Raw genomic sequence first — 20,513 nt, 5'->3', positions numbered from 1 at the left:
GAAATATACCTGCTGACTGAACCACAGCACCTTTAATCCTCTTCTGCTGCTAAGTCACTTCAGTCGTGTCCAACTCTGTGCGACCCCAGAGACGGCAGCCCACCAGGCTCCACTGTTCCTGGGATTCTCCAGGCAAGAACACTGGAGTGGGTTGCCGTTTACTTCTCCAATGCATGAAAGTGAAAAGTGAAAGTGAAGTCGCTCAGTTGTGTCTGACTCTTCGAGACCCCATGGACCACAGCCCACCAGGCTCCTCCATCCATGGGATTTTCCAGGCAAGAGTACTGGAGTGGGGTGCCATTGCCTTCTCCATAATCCTCTTTTAGTTGCTGAATTTCTTGTCCATCTCCCCAGATTCTCTACTGGAGGCCAGGAACTGTCTTTACTTGTTCCCAAACAATATTTGCTGAATCCATGAACAGATGAATTTTAGGTAAATAATTTTATCTACCAAGAACCTTCCTGATCTAAATATCTATCAGGTACAGTTGTAACAACAAATAAACACCTCATAAAAAGCTGTTAATTCCCTTCCTTTTTCTTCTGCACTCCTTCCTCCAAGAAATTTCTCATGTTATTTCTTTTTCCTATCTTATTGACATATAATTGGCATATAACATTCTATTATTTTTAGGTGTACCACACTCATGTTATTCCTTAAAACTGTATGCTTGAAGGAAGCCACAGTTCAGATAAATATTTCCTGGGTCAACAAGGCCTCAGAGGGAACTATGATATGACAATATTCTTTTCTTTATGGCTTTGCATGTGGTAAGTCAGGCAGAGAACCAAATTGTCACAGAGCAGCTGGTTTCCCTCAGTTTAACAACCCCTACCAGTAAACCAGCCAATAGTACTGCAGTGATTCTTTAGCCTAGTACAAGATATACACAAACTGCCCAGTGTATCAAGAGTTTTAAAGTATACAGACTGAACTGAACTGAATTGAACCAGTTTAAATACGTGTTTTAAAAATTCTTCATAAGTGTCAATATAATCATTTTTAAGCATTCCAGAATTCAAGGCAATCAGCAACTATGAGCCTTTCTTGAAAAATGCTGTAATGATGAAATCCAGCCAACTAAAAGATTAATCAAAATTAAGAACTCATGCACAGAGAAAATACAGAAAAAGGCTGATTAGTAGCTTTCATTTAAACAAATATAAGACTAAACACCTGGAAAAATAGGGTTAGAAAACAAAATGTAAACATTCTAAATCTTGACAAAGTAAAAATAACAATATAACTAATGAAGAAAGGCGAGAAAGAGGGAGAAAATGTAAGAACACCATCTTTTAGAGTGCACAATCAATAATATCAAACATTAAGATGCAGTTTAAAAGCAGTAGTTTTTTAATTTCACTAGTTTCTTTAGTTTTTCAGTTTTCTTTCTTAACCCAGAAAAATGGCAACATTTGTGGTGGAAAAAAAAAATTATCTGAAGTTCTACAATTTCTTCAGATTCACTGTCGCATTGTTTAAATTAAATTGAACACTAAAAAAGTAGATTGTACAATGATGCCACTTTTATAAAATTTTTCCTGTTTATTTCATCTATCATATCAAATCTATCTTTCCACATATTGGTTACAGTTTGCCAATGCAGGAGACCTAAGAGACACAGGTTCAATCCCTAAACCGGGAAGATCCCCCGGAGGAGGGCATGGCAACCCACTCCAGTATTCTTGCCTAGAGAAGCCCATGAACAGAGGAGCCTGGTAGGTTACAGTCCAAAGGGTCACAAAGAGGCGGACACAACTGAAGCAATTTAACATGCAATCGTTAAAATATCTAGATTACAACAGAATTTCAGACCTTCCTTTTTGATGTTTGATTGCTGAGAGCTTTTAAGCCTCACCCCAACTCCTTCCCCTTCTGCCTCACATCTGGACAAGGTGATAAGAAAGTGTTAAGTGTTCCATCCTTTGGTGCCACAGGAGTTTCAAACCACACATATCTCTACCTACTTATGGGAACCCTCACTCTAGCCCCACCCTCTAATTACCCAAAAAACCCTAGCCTGTCTCCTTTCCTTGCTCGCAAATCAATTTTGAACCAGCTTAGGAAAGCTGTCCTTCCTCCCCGAAAAACCTCACTATGTAGGTAAGATCTTCTTACCATACCCTTTTGGTATGTCTGTGGTGTTAATACTCTTGACATGCAAACAAAATTTGGGGTGGGAGCCATTCCTGCTGCTTTTGTGTGGTCATCATATACAGAAAAGACTGGATCACAATAAAAGAGTTGCAATTTACATTATCAGACTAAAATATGAAAACATGCTATCAAATGGAACATTTCTGGAAATTTAAAATCTACTATCCCAATTCCAAAAAACATACATAGTACATAGGAAAATAAACACTTTGAAAAAGATGAAAGTAAACTTGCAATATATTCTCAGAGTAAAAAATTCTCAAAGACTGTTCAATGAAGGTCAAAGTAGAAGTTCAAAAATTATCTGGAATTTAGAAAGATTACTTTATAAAACCTGAAAATAAAAATGGAAGGAAGGTGGACCTCCAAACAAAAAGTTACTCAAATATTCTAGAACAAGAAAAAGACTATAAAGAAAATTATCAAATATTTCTACAGTGTTCTCTGTTATTAACATAAAACAATGACAACTAACTACCCTTTCTGAGCTCTTGGTCCTAGCACTCCACTAACTGCTTTCTACTCATTATCTTACAAAATAACAATACTGTAAGAAAGGTCCTATTACTGCCCACATTTTATAGAGATAAAAGCAGGCTCACAAGCAGGAAAGGAAAATGAAACTTTAAAAGATGAAGGAAGCTGTCTAAAGGTTGTGTGAGTGACAGAGCGGGCTGGAACTGCAACCCACACTCCTCACCAGCACCCCATACTGCCCAGGACAAAAACGAATTCCAGTCAAGCCAACAACAGAAATGTAACTGTTTTTTTAATAAGAAGTACCTTTAATATCTCATCCAAAAGAACAGATTTAATTTCTAAATCCTCAAAGTTACAGATATATCCAGAAGTCTGAATGGGTTCCTTTAAAGACAAAAACAAATGTTATGTTTAAAAGTATAAAATTTTCCTTCTTTGACTTATCATGAGTTTAAATTTTATTATAAAAATTCTCAAAACAAAAAAGTAGAGAAAATGTCATTAACACCCACATACCTATCATATAAATATTAACAGTTTGGAGATATACTTCTGTCAATTTTTTGGCTAAAGTATTTTAAAGTAAAGTAAATCTAGAGACATCATGACTTTCACTCCTATTTCAGTATGTATCTCTAAAACATAAGGATGTTCTCTTACATAGCCATATGATGATGATCACACCTCACATAAGCAGTATTAATTCCCTAATGGGATCCAGCATCAGCTTCTGAATTAATCCAAAGATGGTTTATACGGTTTGATAATTCTCATTCATTCCATGTAACATTAAATTTAGTTCTTAATGAAATTTGTATCTAAGTATATATATATATGTGTGTATATATATATATTTATATATATATCAAAGAAGTCTCATACCATGAAAAGTATGTTCTCTGTAACATTAGCCCGAGGGTATTGTTGATAGATTCATTTCCTATATGAGATTTAATTTGCCAACATGGAAATACATGAACCTGCTATATGTCTCTTTCTTGTCCTAGTGCTATACAGGCTTGTAGAAATAAAGTAGAGCAAATGCATATTATAATGTAAAGTAGCTGTCCTAAACCCCTAGTGGAAAAAATAGGTATAAATATTATATTAAAAAAAAATAAACTCCCAATATACCTAATACCTCCAAGAACACTGCAAAAAGAATAGGATAATGTCTGATAATGAAAATAACTCAAGAATGAAATTTTTCAAAATATATGTGTAAAGTCATAAAGAAATAGAAAGTAACCTAAAATCCAAATGCAATAATGTATCAGATTTATAACTCTGAAAGTTAGTGCTTCATATATAATAGAAACTTAAAAACTATAATAATAGGAAGACACTAAAAAGATGAAAATAAGTAAATATTGAATCATATTTAGTTTGCACTTAATATGTCTAAGTTTAATACTGAGGCTCTTGCAGGCATATTATATATGTTTATTAGGTTTTAAAATATATATTTTCTTTAAAAAGTAGAAATTGATTAAAATTATATGAGAAAACTTTATAAAATCCCTACACTTCCTCAAAAAATCATATTACATAAAGGCAAATAGTATGCTTTTATGAACAGAAAGAATCGGAACAAAGTTTAACTCACAAAAAAGCACACGTGGTGAAATATTCCTTATAGACTATAGGAACCTTTTAGAGGCTTTCTTTTGGTACTACATGTAAACCAAGTATACCTGTATAAAAAGGTTCATCACTAGAAAATTTTTTATTTCTAGCTGGATAATTCAACAAAGCAAGGCAGACAAAAGATAAAGTCATAAAAGATGATCTGTGGATAAAAAATAATACCAAAAACAAAGAGGACAGGAGAAACAGAAAGGTAAGGAGAGTGATCAGGCAGGATCAGGATGGCACAGGAAGACCCTTTGTCCCTTTAGGACAGAATACGATGTCCTAAAGGAGTTCTAGTAAGTCCAGTTTTGAAGAGTATGTCCTCATGTGCTAGAGGCATGGCAAGCAGGGTAACTGACCAAACAGGGACCACAGCCAGCCAGTGTTCTCATGAATGAAAACAACAGCTTAGCATGGTTTATAAAGAAATTCAGTCAGTGGTTAAGTCTTTAAGAAATTCACCTACCTCTGAATCTAACAGAAAACTGAAATACTTGCCAAGCCAGACAACAAACTCCAAAAATAAATAAATAAAAGGTTGTTCTTTTGAAACTACTTAAGAAACACTTTCCACTAAGCAAAGATTTGCCCTGGTCCTGGACTCACCATGTGTGCTGCACACACATCATAAACAGCCAGGCATAATCTTCTCACTTCTCCAGGCACATGATTTCAAAATCAGTGTAAGTGGGGCCAACAATGGATAAAGGACCCTCACATTCAAAAAGTATTTCACTTCCATCCTCAAGTTTATCCCATGGTTACCTGCCAAACTTCCACACTTGTTTCTAGGAAAGGTCAAGTTTTCTTTAAACCTTTGAAAGACAGCTGGGCTTATACAGGTTAAAGGCAATGCCCTTCCTTTGAGCCACTGGTGGTGGTAACTGCTCAGTCGTGTCCGACTCTTTGTGAGCCTGCCAGGCTCCTCTGTCCTTGGAATTCTCCAGGCAAGAATACTGGAGTAGGTTGCCATTCCCTTCTCCAGGGAATCTTCTGCACCCAGGGACTGAACCTGGGTCTCCTGCATTGCAGGTGATTCTTTACCATCTGAGCCACCAGGGAAGCCCTTTGAGCCATTACTCAGGGTCTAAAAATTACAAAGATCCATAAGACACCTGGCTTCCCTGGTGGCTCAGACAGTAAAGCGTCTGTGTGAAATGCAGGAGACTCGGGTTCAATCCCTGGGTTGCAAAGATCCCCTGGAGAAGGAAATGGAACCCACTCTAGTACTCTTGCCTAGAAAATCCCATGGTAGGAGGAGGCTGGTAGGCTACAGTCCACGGGGTCATAAAAAGTCGGTCATGACTAAGTGACTTCATAAGACACCTAAAAGCTTTAACAAAGCCTTTGAGGGCAATTTACATCAGGTCATTGGCCAACCCAAAGATCCTGAGTAGGACTCAAATAAGGATATAATTTAGGATATTAAAACTGAAAATAATGAGGGATGGTATGGGGAGGGAGGAGGGAGGAGGGTTCGGGATGGGGAACACATGTATACCTGTGGCGGATTCATTTTGATATATGGCAAAAACAATACAATATTTGTAAAGTTAAAAAATAAAATAAAAATTAAAAAAAATAAATAAAAGGGCAAATAGTTTACCACTAAATAAATTATTACAGAAGATCTTCAGTAGCTCAGAGGCCCCAGCATGTAATTTTTTCCCAAGAAGGAAACTACAGGTCCAAACAAACATCAGTTACTGCCACAAAGCACGTATCAAGTCATCTCTTATTATTTCCACTGCTGCCGCTGCTGCTAAGTCACTTCAGTAATGTCTGACTCTGTGCGACCCCATAGGCAGCAGCCCACCAGGCTCCCCGTCTCTGGGATTCTCCAGGCAAGAACACTGGAGTGGGTTGCCATTTCCTTCTCCAATGCATGAAAGTGAAAAGTGAAAGTGAAGTCGCTCAGTCGTGTCCAACTCCTAGCGACCCCCTGGACTGCAGCCCACCAGGCTCCTCCGTCCATGGAATTTGCCAGGCAAGAGTACTGGAGTGGGGTGCCACTGCCTTCTCCAACTAGAGGAGTACAATAGGAGTACTGAAAATTTCAAATTGAAAATCCACAGATAATTCAAAAATTGTTTAAAAGATTTATCTTCTTAATTATGTTTTGTTTAGGCTACCACTCAAATTTTGAATTCCCAAACACAATAGCTAAGAATTACAGAGCAGACTGACAGGAAAGTTCAGTGCCTAAAACTCAGTTGATGTGAGTCACAAGTAGAAAACAAAAAATATAACTTTAAAAATCAGTGAGAAAGGAGCATTCTGACACACCAGAGAGAGGAGATTATTAGTCATCGTCCACAAGATTATCAGGATGAGAAAAGAACATGGATTACTGGCTGATAAAGTTCATGTAAATATAAATGAGACAAAGGTAGGCACAGAACAGACAAAATAGAATGAAAGGGCAAAGGAATTTCACAACCACTTTTTGGTTAGGTTGCCTTAAGCAACTTTGGTAAATAAGACTACAGATTCTCTTTTTTTTTTAAACTTTGGCAAGGGAAGAAATAAAGACTATACAGTTAGTGACCATGGTTCCATCTTTTAAATAGAACAGATAAATGCTTAGAAAGTACCTTTCAGTGAAAGTAGAGAATATTTAAAAGATAAACATTAATCCCACTTAAGACCAAATATTTTTGAGTTCCACAGAAATGTTCCTATTTATTTTCAGAATTCATGCAGCCAACACTAAGAAAGTTCTTGAAGAAACAAAGGAGAAATGTCCAGGTTTTGGTTTTTGGCTCATTATTTATGTACCATTAATGCTTGTTTCTTGGTTTTACCTCAGGATCCAAGTTTCTGAAAACATACATTCTTGTCTTCTCCATCACTGCAAACAAATCAGGATTATCTTTGGCCCACTTCATATCCCAGACATCTTTTCGCTCCAGTTTTAACAACTCGCCAACGACTTGCTGTCCTGTGCTGTCTGTCACTCGAGCATCCAAGTCAAAGAAGGTTAGAACTCCTAAGATGTCGATGACAGCAAGGCGGCTACAAGTAATGAAATTGGAGGAGGGGGAGAAACAGTAATCCCGCATTCATGAATATAATTACCTGTCACCATTCCTCAAAACAACTTCACCAGAACCCAGGAAGAAGGTAGAAATGGCTTTAAATAATTAATTTGAAACAAACATTTCCATTTTGCTTCCTTGAGAGAAAAAAGTATCCAAGGGACTAAAGCAACTGGTATGCAAATAACCTAAAATATTACAGTAGAATTTCTATATTTTGCCCAATTAGAGAAAAACATCTTTGCCCAATTCGAGAAAAACATATAATATATATATATGTGTGTGTATATATATATTCCTAATAAATATAATATTTAAATACAAATATAGTATAGTAAAACCACACTGGACTATACAAGTTGAACACAAACACACGTCTTTGCATTTGTTACATAAATACAACAATCCCAGTGGATGACAGTCTACCTATGGAAAGTTTTCAGACTTACCTAGAGTTGCAATTCAAGGATAATTGGTAGGCTTGACAATTAAGGGAGTATTTTTGAATCAAACCAACGTTAGGAAGACTGTATCTCTGAAAGGTGCCAGATTCACGACTCTACAGAAAATATTTTTGATTACTAAAGCCTATTTACCATAATAACTTTAAATTACAACTACAGGTCTCTCTATATGTTCATACATTTGCTTCAAATCCAAAGTGGTAGTGTCACAGTGAATTCTCAATTCTGATACTGATCATGTTCTGAGTACATATTTAACTCCTAATTTAATTAAAACCTTTTTAAAGTGGCCAAAGATGATCTAATTTTTTTCATGTAATATCCAAGAAAAAAAAGTCAGAAACCTAGTTCTTTTTAATACACCAAGTCTTATATCAGATGGAAGACATATCTAGGGTTATTTACAATTGTCTAGGTTAATATTCAGGGTACATTGAAAGCTAACATATACAGCACCTACTGAACTAAATTTCATATACATGAAAAATAAATATAAGACCACCATACAAATACAGTTGTCACTGAAAGTCTATGTTGTCATCCTGTAGCCATCTATATGATACCAGATCGTGGCAAAAGGTGATGATCAGAAAGCAGTGATACAGTGAGTACTATTTCAATGTGTTTAAACACAGAACAGAAGGTAAGTTTCCATGCAACTCTGCAAGCCTTAAGGCTGACAAATCAACAGAGCAACAGACTGAAATCCTACCATGCCTGGGCCATGGCAATGGGAAAAAACAGGAGGCTACCCTCAGCCCACTATTCCCTCTCCCTTTCTGCCAGGAGCAGCTGTCTCCTCTGAGCATGCTTCTGCAGAGGGCCTGTCAGGAAGACTGGGAAGGGCAAGGGACTGGTAACGAGGGCAGATATTTTTTTTAATGTGCAAAAGACAGGTACAGCCTTTAAAAGATTTAATATACTGAAGTATGCAATCAGATTTTGTTTTTGAAAAAGTAGGTCCTATGACTTTGAGTTTGAAAACGTCATGGTTTTAAAAGCTCTTTATATTTCAACAGTGGAAAGTTTTCAATGCAGAAGATATTTTTACCACTAAAATTTTTGCTGGTATTAAAACTGTCTGAGTGTTTCTTATAGGGAGACTTTCTCATTTAGGAATTAAGTCCACTTCTATGGTTGATCTGACTTGCATTTTCTTTTCATTTTTTCCTGCAAATGTCAGAATCACAACACAACCGAAAAACGTGCTATGTAACAAAGAATATAAAAAGAAAAGACTCTCCACAGAGCTGACTGTAAGACAAACTGCTTAAAACATACACCAAATTCATTTGGTGAGAAAAATGAATACTATGTTCTTAAGATTTTCCCCCCATAAGCTTAGCTAATGTCTAAAGAATGTAACTAGAACTGGAATATACACACTCAAGGATCTATTTACATAATTCAAACTTAATGACTCTACCAGCTTGACTATATTCAGCATTTATTTCTAAAATCACTATTTTCAAATATCAGAGCTCAAGAAGAGACACTATAACATTGATACACTGATTTTATTTGAAAAATTCAGCAAAAATTTGCCACAGACTTCTTTATTTTATTGGCTAGCAAACACACTACCTCTTCATTCTAAGTCTTACAAAAACAGCTGAGCCAAAGCACTTTCTCTAGTACACAACAAAGCAGGCTACATAGAGAGGAAACTTTCCAAGACCTACTGCCACCATCCAATCTATTGCACGTTGGCCAATCTTTACAGGGCTCATTCAACCCAGTGACGGACTCTCCCCAGCTGGCCACGAGTCTACTACTTTCACAGTTATTTTTTGCAAATGATTAACAATTTGTGAGGCAATCTTTAAAACTTTATTTCTTTTGTTGGACCTAGTAAAACTTGAGGTGCCCACAAGATGAGATTCAAATCCAAAACATATTGCTTTGCCCTGTTTTCACCACTTAAAAGATTACTGTTCATAGAATAAGTTTTTTTTAACCACTTACCACAATCAACGTCTTATCAGATGCAGTTATGGCACAAATCGGATCCCTTGTGCCCTAAAATAAATCAATGTTACTCTTTATTAAACATTTATTGAATGACTGATCTGGTATAAGGTGGTATGCAATTCACTAAGAAGAATACTTCAGCTATATATTTATTAACTTAACCACTATTTACTTACTGAGCACCTACTCTGTGACAGACATTGAAGCACTGGAGATACTCGGATGTAATCTTTGCCCTCAGGGATTACTCAAAAGTCTAGTGGGGAACACTGGACCCAGCGCCTAACAACAGTACAGTGTGATCAGAGTAGAGGTAAACATGAGAGTTACGAGAACACAGAGGGAGGAGCCTAAACTTAGACCAAAATGGGAGGAGAGGCAAACACTTGAGCTTAGTCGTAAAAGATGAACGTTTAGCATGAGGACCAGCATATGCCAAAATAAAGAAGGGGTAAATGGTATGGCACTGTTACAACCTGGATGGATCTTTAAAAAGAAAAGAAAAAGCCATTCTCAAAAGGTGACATGCTATATGATTCTCTTCATAAGACATTCTCAGAGTGATAAAACTATAGAGATGGAAACAGATTAGTGATTGCCAGGGGACAAGGATGGGGGTGGAGAGTGAGTATAAAAATGAAGAAGTAGCATTAGGCAAGTTCCTTTATGGTGATAAAGTTACACAAAACTACACGTAAAAACTAGTGAAAACTGAATAAGGAATTGAGTTGTAGTCTAGTTCACCGCATCATTACCAATGTCAGTTTCCTGATTTTGATATTACACTACCATTACATAAGACGTCACCACGTGGGAAGCTGGGTAAAGCGGTTTTACGTGCTATTTTTACAACTTCCTATGAGCCTAAGATTGTGTCAAAATACAAAATTTTTTTTAATCAAAAGATGAAAACATAGCAGATCTAGAACAAGTTGGATCAGAATAGAAGTTTTTTAAAAAATTACTCGACTAATATGCTATTCACTGGAAATAAATTTTTTCATGTCTCAAAATAAAATCACAGTATTTACAAATCTATGGATATTAACATTTGCTGGCACTAATAAAATCACCTACTTGAATGGCTTTACTATAATCAAGCACACCATCCAATGATCCAGAAGGAGTATCATCAACATGATAAATTCTGGAAAAAAAAAATTCAAATTTCAATGACAGTGTAAGTAAGGTTTATACTATTTCATGATCTCTAGAACAATTAAAGGATTGGATGACACCAATGAATACTGTTATTTAATATTAATGTCCTGATTATTTTAAAGAGTTCTCGACACAGCTCAACCTTATAAAGGCAGAAACTACCGACCACGTGTTTACTAGTTATGCAAGTGCCATGTTCCTGGAAGCTGGGCCAAAACTATACCTGGACATAGAATCACAGATTTCCAATGAATTTCAATGAGCTGCAAAAGATATTTTCCCTTACTCTCCCAAGGAACATTTGTCAGGAACAACTTCTAAAGCACCAAGTGTCTCTGTTGTTTCTCCGTAATTTCCTTTTTATCGATATGCTTAATAAAAGTAAAACTTAAGTGTATTTGGGAAGCTCTCGTTAATGGGATTTTTGTTCTGAAGAAAAGAACCTTCCCCTGAGCTTCCTGTGTTATAAAGAGGCACCACCTCAGGTGTACTGTCTCTTGGATACCTTTACTGTAACACTTACTCACACCACAGTATCACAGCTAGCTTACTTGCTTTTCCCACTAGGCAGTGATTTTCCTAGAGGCAAAAACTACATCTCTAGTGCCTGCCACACACTGTCAGGCGCTCCATAACGTCTGCTGAAAAAAACATTAAAATGAATGGAGGAACAGAGATACCTCATCACTGAGTAGCTCTGAGGCCCTGTGCAAATTATTTAACTTCTCTGAGCCTCAATTTCTTTATCTGTAAAAGAAGGCTAACAATTTGCCCTTTGCAGGACTTTTGAGAGGCATAAATTAAATGATGTTTGTAAAGCACACATGTACAGAGCCTGATCCATAAAAAGGGGTTTGAGACATTGTAGCTGTAATATAATCACGGGAAATTAAGCCATTTTCTACTTTTAAAATATCATTAAATTTTATCACTGCTAAATTGAAGTCACATTTGTATTTTCATCAATATAATAAGGAGATTGAATGTTAAATAAATACAGGTGACAGAACTGCATGAAACACAGAAAGGTATACCAGTTTAGAGTAACCATATTTCTACTTTTTAATACATTTCCATTAAGTACATACAGTTAATAACTCTACTTAGTTGTCACAAAGTAAAAGTCAAAGATTAGAATAGGAGGTCTCTCAAGAGATCACCTGACCCAAATCCCTTTATTAAAACAAGTAGGGTACTACAAGAAAGGCTAATCTTGAGTCAAGGGGCTCAGAGCCAGATAGACCTGGCAGGATGTCCCATCTCTGCTTACCAGCTGGGTACCTCTGTCTGTTTCCTGTGAAACAGGAATAATATGAGTACTGACAAGATGCACCAGTATCTGGCACGCAAGAAGTAACAAGAAGTACTCAATCAATGCTGGCTCTTATCACCATCGCCAGCTGTATTTTACAGATGACGAAACTGAAGTTCAGAGATAACTGGTCCAAAATCATTAAAACTAGCAATTATATTCCAGACAGAAATATAAGGAAATGATGCCTTCTTTATTTAAACAAAAGCCGGAATCGCTTTAGCTCATTCACGGAGGACACTCACTCCGTGGAGAGGCTAGACTTTTCTTCCCCAACCTTGTCCTAAGATCTACCTTCTCCCCACATACTGCAGGTCTCTCATTATTACTGCTATGTCTACCACGTGCTCTCCTCAAAGAGGCCAGAAGTTATTTGCATTGAGTCTCTCAGGACTACCGAGAAGACAACACGGACTCTCTTTCAACTGTTTTGGTTTTTTTTTCTGCTTCCACATGAATTCACATATCCAAAATACTTTTACTGGGGTTGTATCGCCTACCTTAGTACACAAATGAGTCATAAAAGGAAGGGAAGACTGCATTAAGATCTCAAGTATGTTTGAAGGAAAATGATTTGAAAAAAGCAACCTGAGATTTCTGAAAAGTCTGCTCGCTGCCCACCAACAACAACACAGGCCTGTGCCTTCATTAAGAATCATCAGGTTAAAATTACTCAACCAAATGCTTTGCTTCAAGGCTCAGGATAACAACAACAGAGCAACAGACATGGAATATCACTAACAGAGACCATGTAACTTACAAAACACAGTAAATGCACTGCAATACTTACTACAAAGAATCCCTCCATCAGGGCTCCTAATTTCTCCATGTGGTAGAGTCGTCTTTACCCCCACTTCTAAGAAATAGTTTCAACCCCCAAGCCCCTGGAATCCAGGGCAGGAGAAAGAAGGTGAGGAACCAGTTCTGCCCACCTATAGACTTTCTCCATATCTGTGTCTAAGGACCTGCCTCTCCTGTGATGATTATGACAATAGAATCATCCCACTTTCTTGGAAAAACTTCTACCACTAACCCTAGGAATGAAGTTTTGGTTAGACATTTAGATTTCAATTGAATAATCACGTTTCACTGTAGCATTAACAACTGTAATATGATGAGAGTAGATGAGTGAGAATAGCCATTCCTTATAAAAACATAGGCTTCCGGTCTTTATCTCTAAAGGCTTTTTTTTTATTATACCACATGCTACTTCTCTTTAAACATATAGGGCTTCCCTGGTGGTCCGGTGGTTAAGAATCTACCTGCCAATGCAGTGGACACCGGTTTGATCCCTGTTCCAGGAAGATCCCACGTACCACAGGGCAACTAAGCCCGTGAGCCACAACTACTGAGTCCGCACGTCCGAGAGCCTGTGCTCCACAAGAGAAGCCACCGCAATGAGAACCCATGCCCTGCAGTTAGAGTAGCCCCTGTTTGCTGCAAATAGAGAAAGCCTGAGTACAACAGCAACAAAGACCCAGTACAGCCAGAAGTAAAACTAATTTAAAAAATTTAAACACACAAATCTGAAAGATATTCAGATTAATGGAAAAATATTATTTCTAGTAATCAAAACAATTTATGGTTCTCAAGCATGACAATTTATAAATAGCTATGTCTGATTTAAATGTGATATGGCTGAGCCACTAAAAAATGTGCACTAAAAGATATACCTTTCTCTCCCTTCTTTTCGAGACCGGGTGATCTGATTAATTTCCAATGCTGTAAGCTTCTTTGCCACACGATATTGCCAGATATAAAATGCTTCTTTCGAAGCTGCTATCACATGGGTTTTGGTCATTGTAACAAATAATGGCACTATTAAAAAGAACAGAAAGACAATTTGGTTACAATTAGAATCACAAAAGGTTTGTGCCGCAAATGACTTCAGCAATCATGAATCCAACCCCTTATTTTACAGACGGAATATTCCAAACACAGTCTGAGAAATCAGAAGAGTCAAAAGCCTATAGGACCATATAAAAATATCAACTCAAAAGGGATCAAAGACCTAACTACAGAACTCTTAGAAGAAAACTTATGTATAAATCTTCGTGACATTGGGTTAGGCAATGATTTCTTAAATATGACACCAAAAATGCAAGCAATAAAAGAAAAAAAGGAGATAAACTGGACTTCATCAAAATTAAAATATTTGTGCTCCAAAGGACATCATCTAAAAAGCGAAAGACAATCCACAAAAGGAAGAAAATATTTGAAAATCAAATATATGATAGGGAATTAAATCTAGAATGTCCAAATAACACTTATAACAATAATGTATCACAATAAATTGGATAATTTATTATTATCCAATTAAAAATTGAGCAAGGCATCTGAATAGACATTTCTCCAATGAAGATATACAAATGGCCACTAAGCAAATGAAAAGAGGCTCAACATCATTAGCCATGAGGCAAATGCAAATCAAAATCACAGTAATACTTCACATCTACTAGCATGGCTAGAATCAAAATGTCAGACAATAATGAGTATTTGCAAAAATGTGGAGAAATAGTAGGAATGTAAAACAGTGCATCCACTTTGAGAAACTGCTTGGTAGTTCTGCAGAATGATAAATATAGAATTACCATATGCCCTAGCAATTCCACTCCTAGGTATACACCCATCATTAATTTAGAAAAAGATATTCTTCAAAGTTCCTTCTCACTAAGAATATATTCTCTTAAACATCTTTTCATCTGTTCCATTTCCTAGTGAATATTTAATTAAATTTCCACCGTGTACCCTTTGATGAAATAGAAAATCCATCGTAAACAGATAAAGAAACAGAGAATTAAAGATAAAAAATAACTTGCCCAAGGTTACTCAAGCAAAAATAAACAAAGTAAACAATATAAAATGAAATACACACATTCACACAAAACACAGAAAAACAAAAAACTCATTAAAAGCTCATTTTAGTACCTAATTTCTAAATTCACAGTTAAAATGGTACAAAACATATTTTTCAATTCACAAACACTGTACAAAGTAATCATTAATAAAGTCAGGATAATGGGAAAGTGTTAATAACAGCTACCTTTATGGAGTTTTTATGCTGTGTACTATGCTTGGTCGCTCAGTTGTGTCCAACTCTTTGTGACCCCATGGACTGCAGCCCGCCAGGCTCCTCTGTACATCAGGGATTCTCCAGGCAAGAATACTGGAGTGGGTTGCCATGCCCTTCTCCAAGGGATCAAACCCATGTCTCCCGCATTGCAGGCAGGTTCTTTACTGTCTAAGCCACCAGGGAGTTCTTGCCACAGTCCAAATAAAGGACATTTAAGGCAGTAAGAGACATAGGAACTGAACAAAAAATTAGAAACTAGACTGATGGTATGGTGTTAATTGAATAAACAAGTTGAGATTCAAATACAAGAATTTTTATATGCTAAATACCTCAGTAAGTTGAATTATATTTAAAAAATTTTTTTCATTACAATTGTCACGATTTCTCTATTCAAAATGTGTACCAACTGCTATCAAACTCTAGAGGGAGCAAGAAGCCTTCCTTTAAAGAACAGCTGATTGGAAGGCAGTCCTGAGAATGGTGGCAGAGCCCCAATTCAGGGGGAGCCCTGAGTGAGACGAAGGAGCAGCCCACGTCCAGGTTTTGCTCAACTTTCGCTGATCCCATCTGCACTAAATCATAAGATACCTGCTAAATATTCAGTAAATTCTACCATGGATACTCTGACACAAATAACTATTATGCCTTTAGTGTGATATGAAGTAAGTTCACAAACCTTAACTGCTTTCTAATTTTATTAGAAAGCATATAAAAGCATTATTAACCAGTGCTTAGCTACAATTAAAAATTATAGTCATGTTTCCTTTTTTTGATACAGCCTAAATAATCACAAGTTTATTATTAGCTGAATTCAAAATTTAAAAGTTAGTGGTTCACAGCAAGTCAAACTTTGGATTCAAATCACAGGCACTTGCTTTAAGTTTGTGTACATGGTCCATCGCTCAGTCATGTCTGACTCTGCGGCCCCATGGAGGCCTTAGATAAATTACTTATTCCAGCTGAACCTTGGTCTGCTTACTGTAAATTGAAGATAATAATATTACCAACCTTATAGAGCTACTTGAAGGATTAAGAGAGAAATAAATATAAGTATAGTATAGTATCTGGCACAGAATACATAATTAATAATAGTAATTTTAAGTGCCAGTATTTACTGAATTTCTAAAAATTATGCCAGGTATGTTATGTAATTACATTCGTATATAATTAATGTATCACATACATAATTCATACCTACCCTGTAAGGTGGGCACTATCATTATCCCCACTTAGCAGATGAAGAAACTGAAGGATGGAATGGTTAAATAACTCGCTGAAGTCACACGACTAGAAAAACAATAGAAGCTGGGACACGAACACGGCCAATCCGGTTCCAGAGTCTGTGTTCTTAACCACTATGGCAGACTGCTTCTCCTTAAGGGTTAATAACTGTTAGATGTGGTTGCTATTATTTTTGCTTTTTATAATAAAACTATATATATTCACTAGTCAATACAACAAAAAACAAAAATATATATGACATGTGTTCTTCTGAATCATTATGGCAGTAATTTTGGCAAATTCATATGCATAGATAATGCTATCTACATAAATTATGCTAGATCTTTATTTATTATCTATCCCATCCAGGTAGTTTAGTTCTTAAGTTTCCTGGAACTAAGCCTCTAGGAAAAAGTTAGACAACCACATATTATAATAGATACAATATTTTAGGAAAAAAACACAGCCAGAATAAAAGCAGTCCATGTCCTTCTCAACTATTCAATATCTGGAAAAAAAAATTTGAAATCTCTATAAAGATTACTGGAAAAAAATGTTAAAGAAAGTAATTACGCTTCCAATAATTGAACCTTGTTAACACTAACAGGTAATAGTCAGTAGCCAAGCAACGATGTAAAATAATTTAAAACAATCTAGGAATTCACATATAAGTAAAACCTGCTTGTAACATTATATTTTAATGCCGAGACCTGAAATAAATGTCGACATCGTAATGTTCCCCCACTTTCCTACCTATTCATTTCTCGGCCTTTTAAAGAGCTGGTAAAGTGAAACTGCACTGAATGACTTTGATCGTCACCTCTCGCTGAAGAGGTATACAGAAGATTTAGTGCATGAGCTACAGGCCAAGATGAGAAAGCCCTATGTGCTCTCCCCACCATGGCTGCGGCACAGGCAGCTGGTACTTTTCAGGCACTTTTCATGCCTTCATTCCTCTGCAAATGCTATTTCCTCTTCTTTAAATGTCACTCAATGAAATACCCACCCTTCAGAACTCAGCTCAAATGAAAGCTTCTGTAAGTAGAGGACGTGTCCCTAACGTCCTTATGCACGGATATCCACTCAGCCAGCACCTTGCACAATACTAAGCACACAGCCGGGGAGAAAGAGTCACTGTTCAATAGATGAACTATATTTTAATTCTGTCTTTAGACATCCCACAGGAAGTGTGAGAATTAACTTCTTATCACTCCTTGTACCCAGTACAGTACCTGAGACAGTATATGCTCATTGGTGGTTTGCTAAATAAATGGATTCTCTTTTAAATATTTTTATACATTCAATAAACATTTGTTACTGGGCAAGCACCGTGGTAGGCAGTGGGGATACAGAAATGAAACACTGTAGACAGATCTTTAAGAAGCTCAAAATCTTGTAGGGAAAATAGACAAGAAAATCAATAATCACAGTGCAGAGTAAGTACTTTGGACAGAAGCACACAGAAGGAATTGAGGGCTTAAAAGAAGAGGTCCCCCAAATGGTATCTGGCTCTTACATGTATAGTACAACAGAACCCTACAAACTAAACTTTATATAATATATAATAATATACAATGTTCTTTTTCAAAGTTTCTGCAGAGGCTTTCAGGAAGAGTAGATGACAAAAATTATACTTCCTAGGACAATATCAGTTAAATACTTTTTTTTGCTTCAGCCTCCAGTCCTCATGAAAATTTGGCATAAAAACTTTAAAAAGGAATTTTACAGGATATGTATGAAACAAAAATGTTGAGTCTTTGGCTGGGTTTACTGCAGAGCAGTGAAAGAACTGCTTGTTAAAATTTCAGCCAGCAAGACCGCAAAATAAAAAAGTCTCAAGACTCAAAAATACAAATAATCATGCCCTCAAGCATTTGCCATTTTTTGAAGGTAAAAGATTTACATCTGGCTTTATTAAAACACAGACTGCCTGTGATTAAAATTACTTTGAGGCTAACCCTATCATCCTTATGATTCTATATTAACACTTTTGATATTAAAAAGAAAAAACATATAATCTGAAGATTGACATAATTTATCCTTTACATTTAAGACTCACATTTTTAATAAATAGAAGATACTCATGTGGTAAGAGTCTGCAACAATTTTAAGCTAAAGAATACTAACATTTACAAAGAATACTACCATTAATGTACATATATAAATATAGAGAAACATATAAACAAACCTAACAGTGAACATAAGACAAGAAGCTGAAAAGTTTCAATGCTTAAAAATGAGCTACCAAAAAAAAGAAAAGAGAAATCAGCTACCAAGGCCCTAAACATAGAGTATAAAATCTTTGAGACCAGCTAAGTATTTTTCACTGGTGGCTGAGTAAGTAAAGAATCCGCTTGCATTGCAGGAGACCCCAGTACAATCCCTGGATCAGGAAGATCTTCTGGAGAAGAAAATGACAACCCACTCCAGTATTCTTGCCTGGAAAATTCCATGGACAGGGAAGCCGGTGGGCTACAGTCCATGGGGTCACAAGAGTCAGACACGACTTAGCAACAAAACCACCAAGTGTGTTTTACATTTGCTTGTATCACTCAAAGTCCTTAGCAAAATACTTAGAAGGCAGAGTTTAACAATTGATTGTTAAGGCTCAATGTGAAATCTTAAAAAAAAAAAGATTAATTCTCAGATTGAGAAAATAATTCAATAATTCAATGGGTTTTCAATTTTTGATACCTATTTTTTCTAACACCATATCCAATAAACTAGCATGCTCTTAAAAAACATTATTTTGGAAGTTATAGTGAAATGGCAATAAAATATTTGGTAACAACTTTTGACAAAATACTAAGAATAAGATTTGGAAACTTTTGTGGTTACTTCCAGAGCTATTAGAGGGCATGATAGATCTAAAGCAACAAATGTCTTCTGAAAACAAAAAGTCAGGAAAATATTTTATGTTGTTCCTATTAATAGACTGATTTCATCAGAAAAATCTGAACAGGCAAAACTCTCTTCCACAAGCAGCTAAAGTGTTCTTTATGGAAGAGAGGTATTTACAAGCAGTTTATTAGTAATAAGAGTGGTTTCATGGCAAAATTCTTTCTATAATCCTCAGTTTATTACATACTAATCATCACATTGGATCCAATCCTCATACAATTATATTTCCCATTAAAAGCAAATAATGGCAGTATAGCAGTCATGAGATTATTGTGAATTCTGGAGTAAACTTATGATTATTGTACTAAGCAGGATCCTTCTGAGAGTGAAATGGGACATTACTAATGATTTTACTATGACAACAGGCATAGACTGGTACCAAACCTGAACCAAGCACACTAGGAAGTATGCTCATCCTTGTTTTAGAGAATAACATCCTAGTTAATAATACCATTGTTACATTTTAAAATTAGTTTACAAATAAGACTTGAATAAAGATGGAGTAAACATTAACATTTCCTTACCAAGATCAATGTATTTGGGATCCAGAGGTGTGCCAATAGAATTACACAGAACTAGAACAAACTGAACAAATAAAACAGAAAGTATCAAAACTGCTGCTTATGCACAATCAAAGAAATAACGCTTAACAAAGCATGTTTATTTATTTTTCAAGTATCACTAACGTAGAAAGAATTGATAAAAATTAAATACAAAGAATAGCAAAGATAATCTATAGCACAAAAGTAAAGAAATACAAACTAAAATTAAACTAAGGCTGATTTCTAGATATAGTGGAACACTGGTTTTAAAGAGACCATTTAAGAAACACAAGTACACTGACTACATTTCATTATTTATATTTCTAAAATTGCTGATCAGCTGTAACTTCAAAACTCATTTTTATCCTATAACCAGCTATATAAAGGCTAATTTAATTTGTTACCATTGCACCAAATGTTTCCATCTCGTTCTCCTCCTTTGAAGCAATATATAAATGACATGAGAAATTCAGAAAAATTCAGTTAATTCAGGAAAAAAAACATTATCCAACCCACTGAAAATAACTTAAAATGCTATTTTTAAGTTAAATATACACAAA

At 35.9% G+C, this 20,513-nt stretch overlaps 1 protein-coding gene across 2 annotated transcripts in view; it reads right to left on the bottom strand.

The window, feature by feature from the left end:
• The window catches only part of WDR35 (WD repeat domain 35), a 52,002-nt gene that overhangs the window by 10,420 nt on the left and 21,069 nt on the right, over positions 1-20,513 (bottom strand). The window contains exons 11-18 of one of the 2 annotated variants that reach the window (XM_070799099.1): positions 20,358-20,390; positions 19,936-19,996; positions 13,890-14,034; positions 10,821-10,890; positions 9,738-9,791; positions 7,758-7,867; positions 7,075-7,285; positions 2,942-3,022 (exon numbers count right to left, since the gene is read on the bottom strand). In XM_070799099.1, the coding sequence (XP_070655200.1) occupies positions 2,942-3,022; positions 7,075-7,285; positions 7,758-7,867; positions 9,738-9,791; positions 10,821-10,890; positions 13,890-14,034; positions 19,936-19,996; positions 20,358-20,390 (765 nt within the window). The remainder of the gene's footprint in view (positions 1-2,941; positions 3,023-7,074; positions 7,286-7,757; positions 7,868-9,737; positions 9,792-10,820; positions 10,891-13,889; positions 14,035-19,935; positions 19,997-20,357; positions 20,391-20,513) is intronic. The other variant, XM_070799100.1, reaches the window with a different exon arrangement.

This window comes from Bos indicus, chromosome 11 (genome assembly GCF_029378745.1).
Source record: "Bos indicus isolate NIAB-ARS_2022 breed Sahiwal x Tharparkar chromosome 11, NIAB-ARS_B.indTharparkar_mat_pri_1.0, whole genome shotgun sequence".
In the NCBI taxonomy this organism is placed as follows: Eukaryota; Metazoa; Chordata; class Mammalia; order Artiodactyla; family Bovidae; genus Bos; species Bos indicus.
This window is presented reverse-complemented; position numbering and strand designations above follow the sequence as displayed.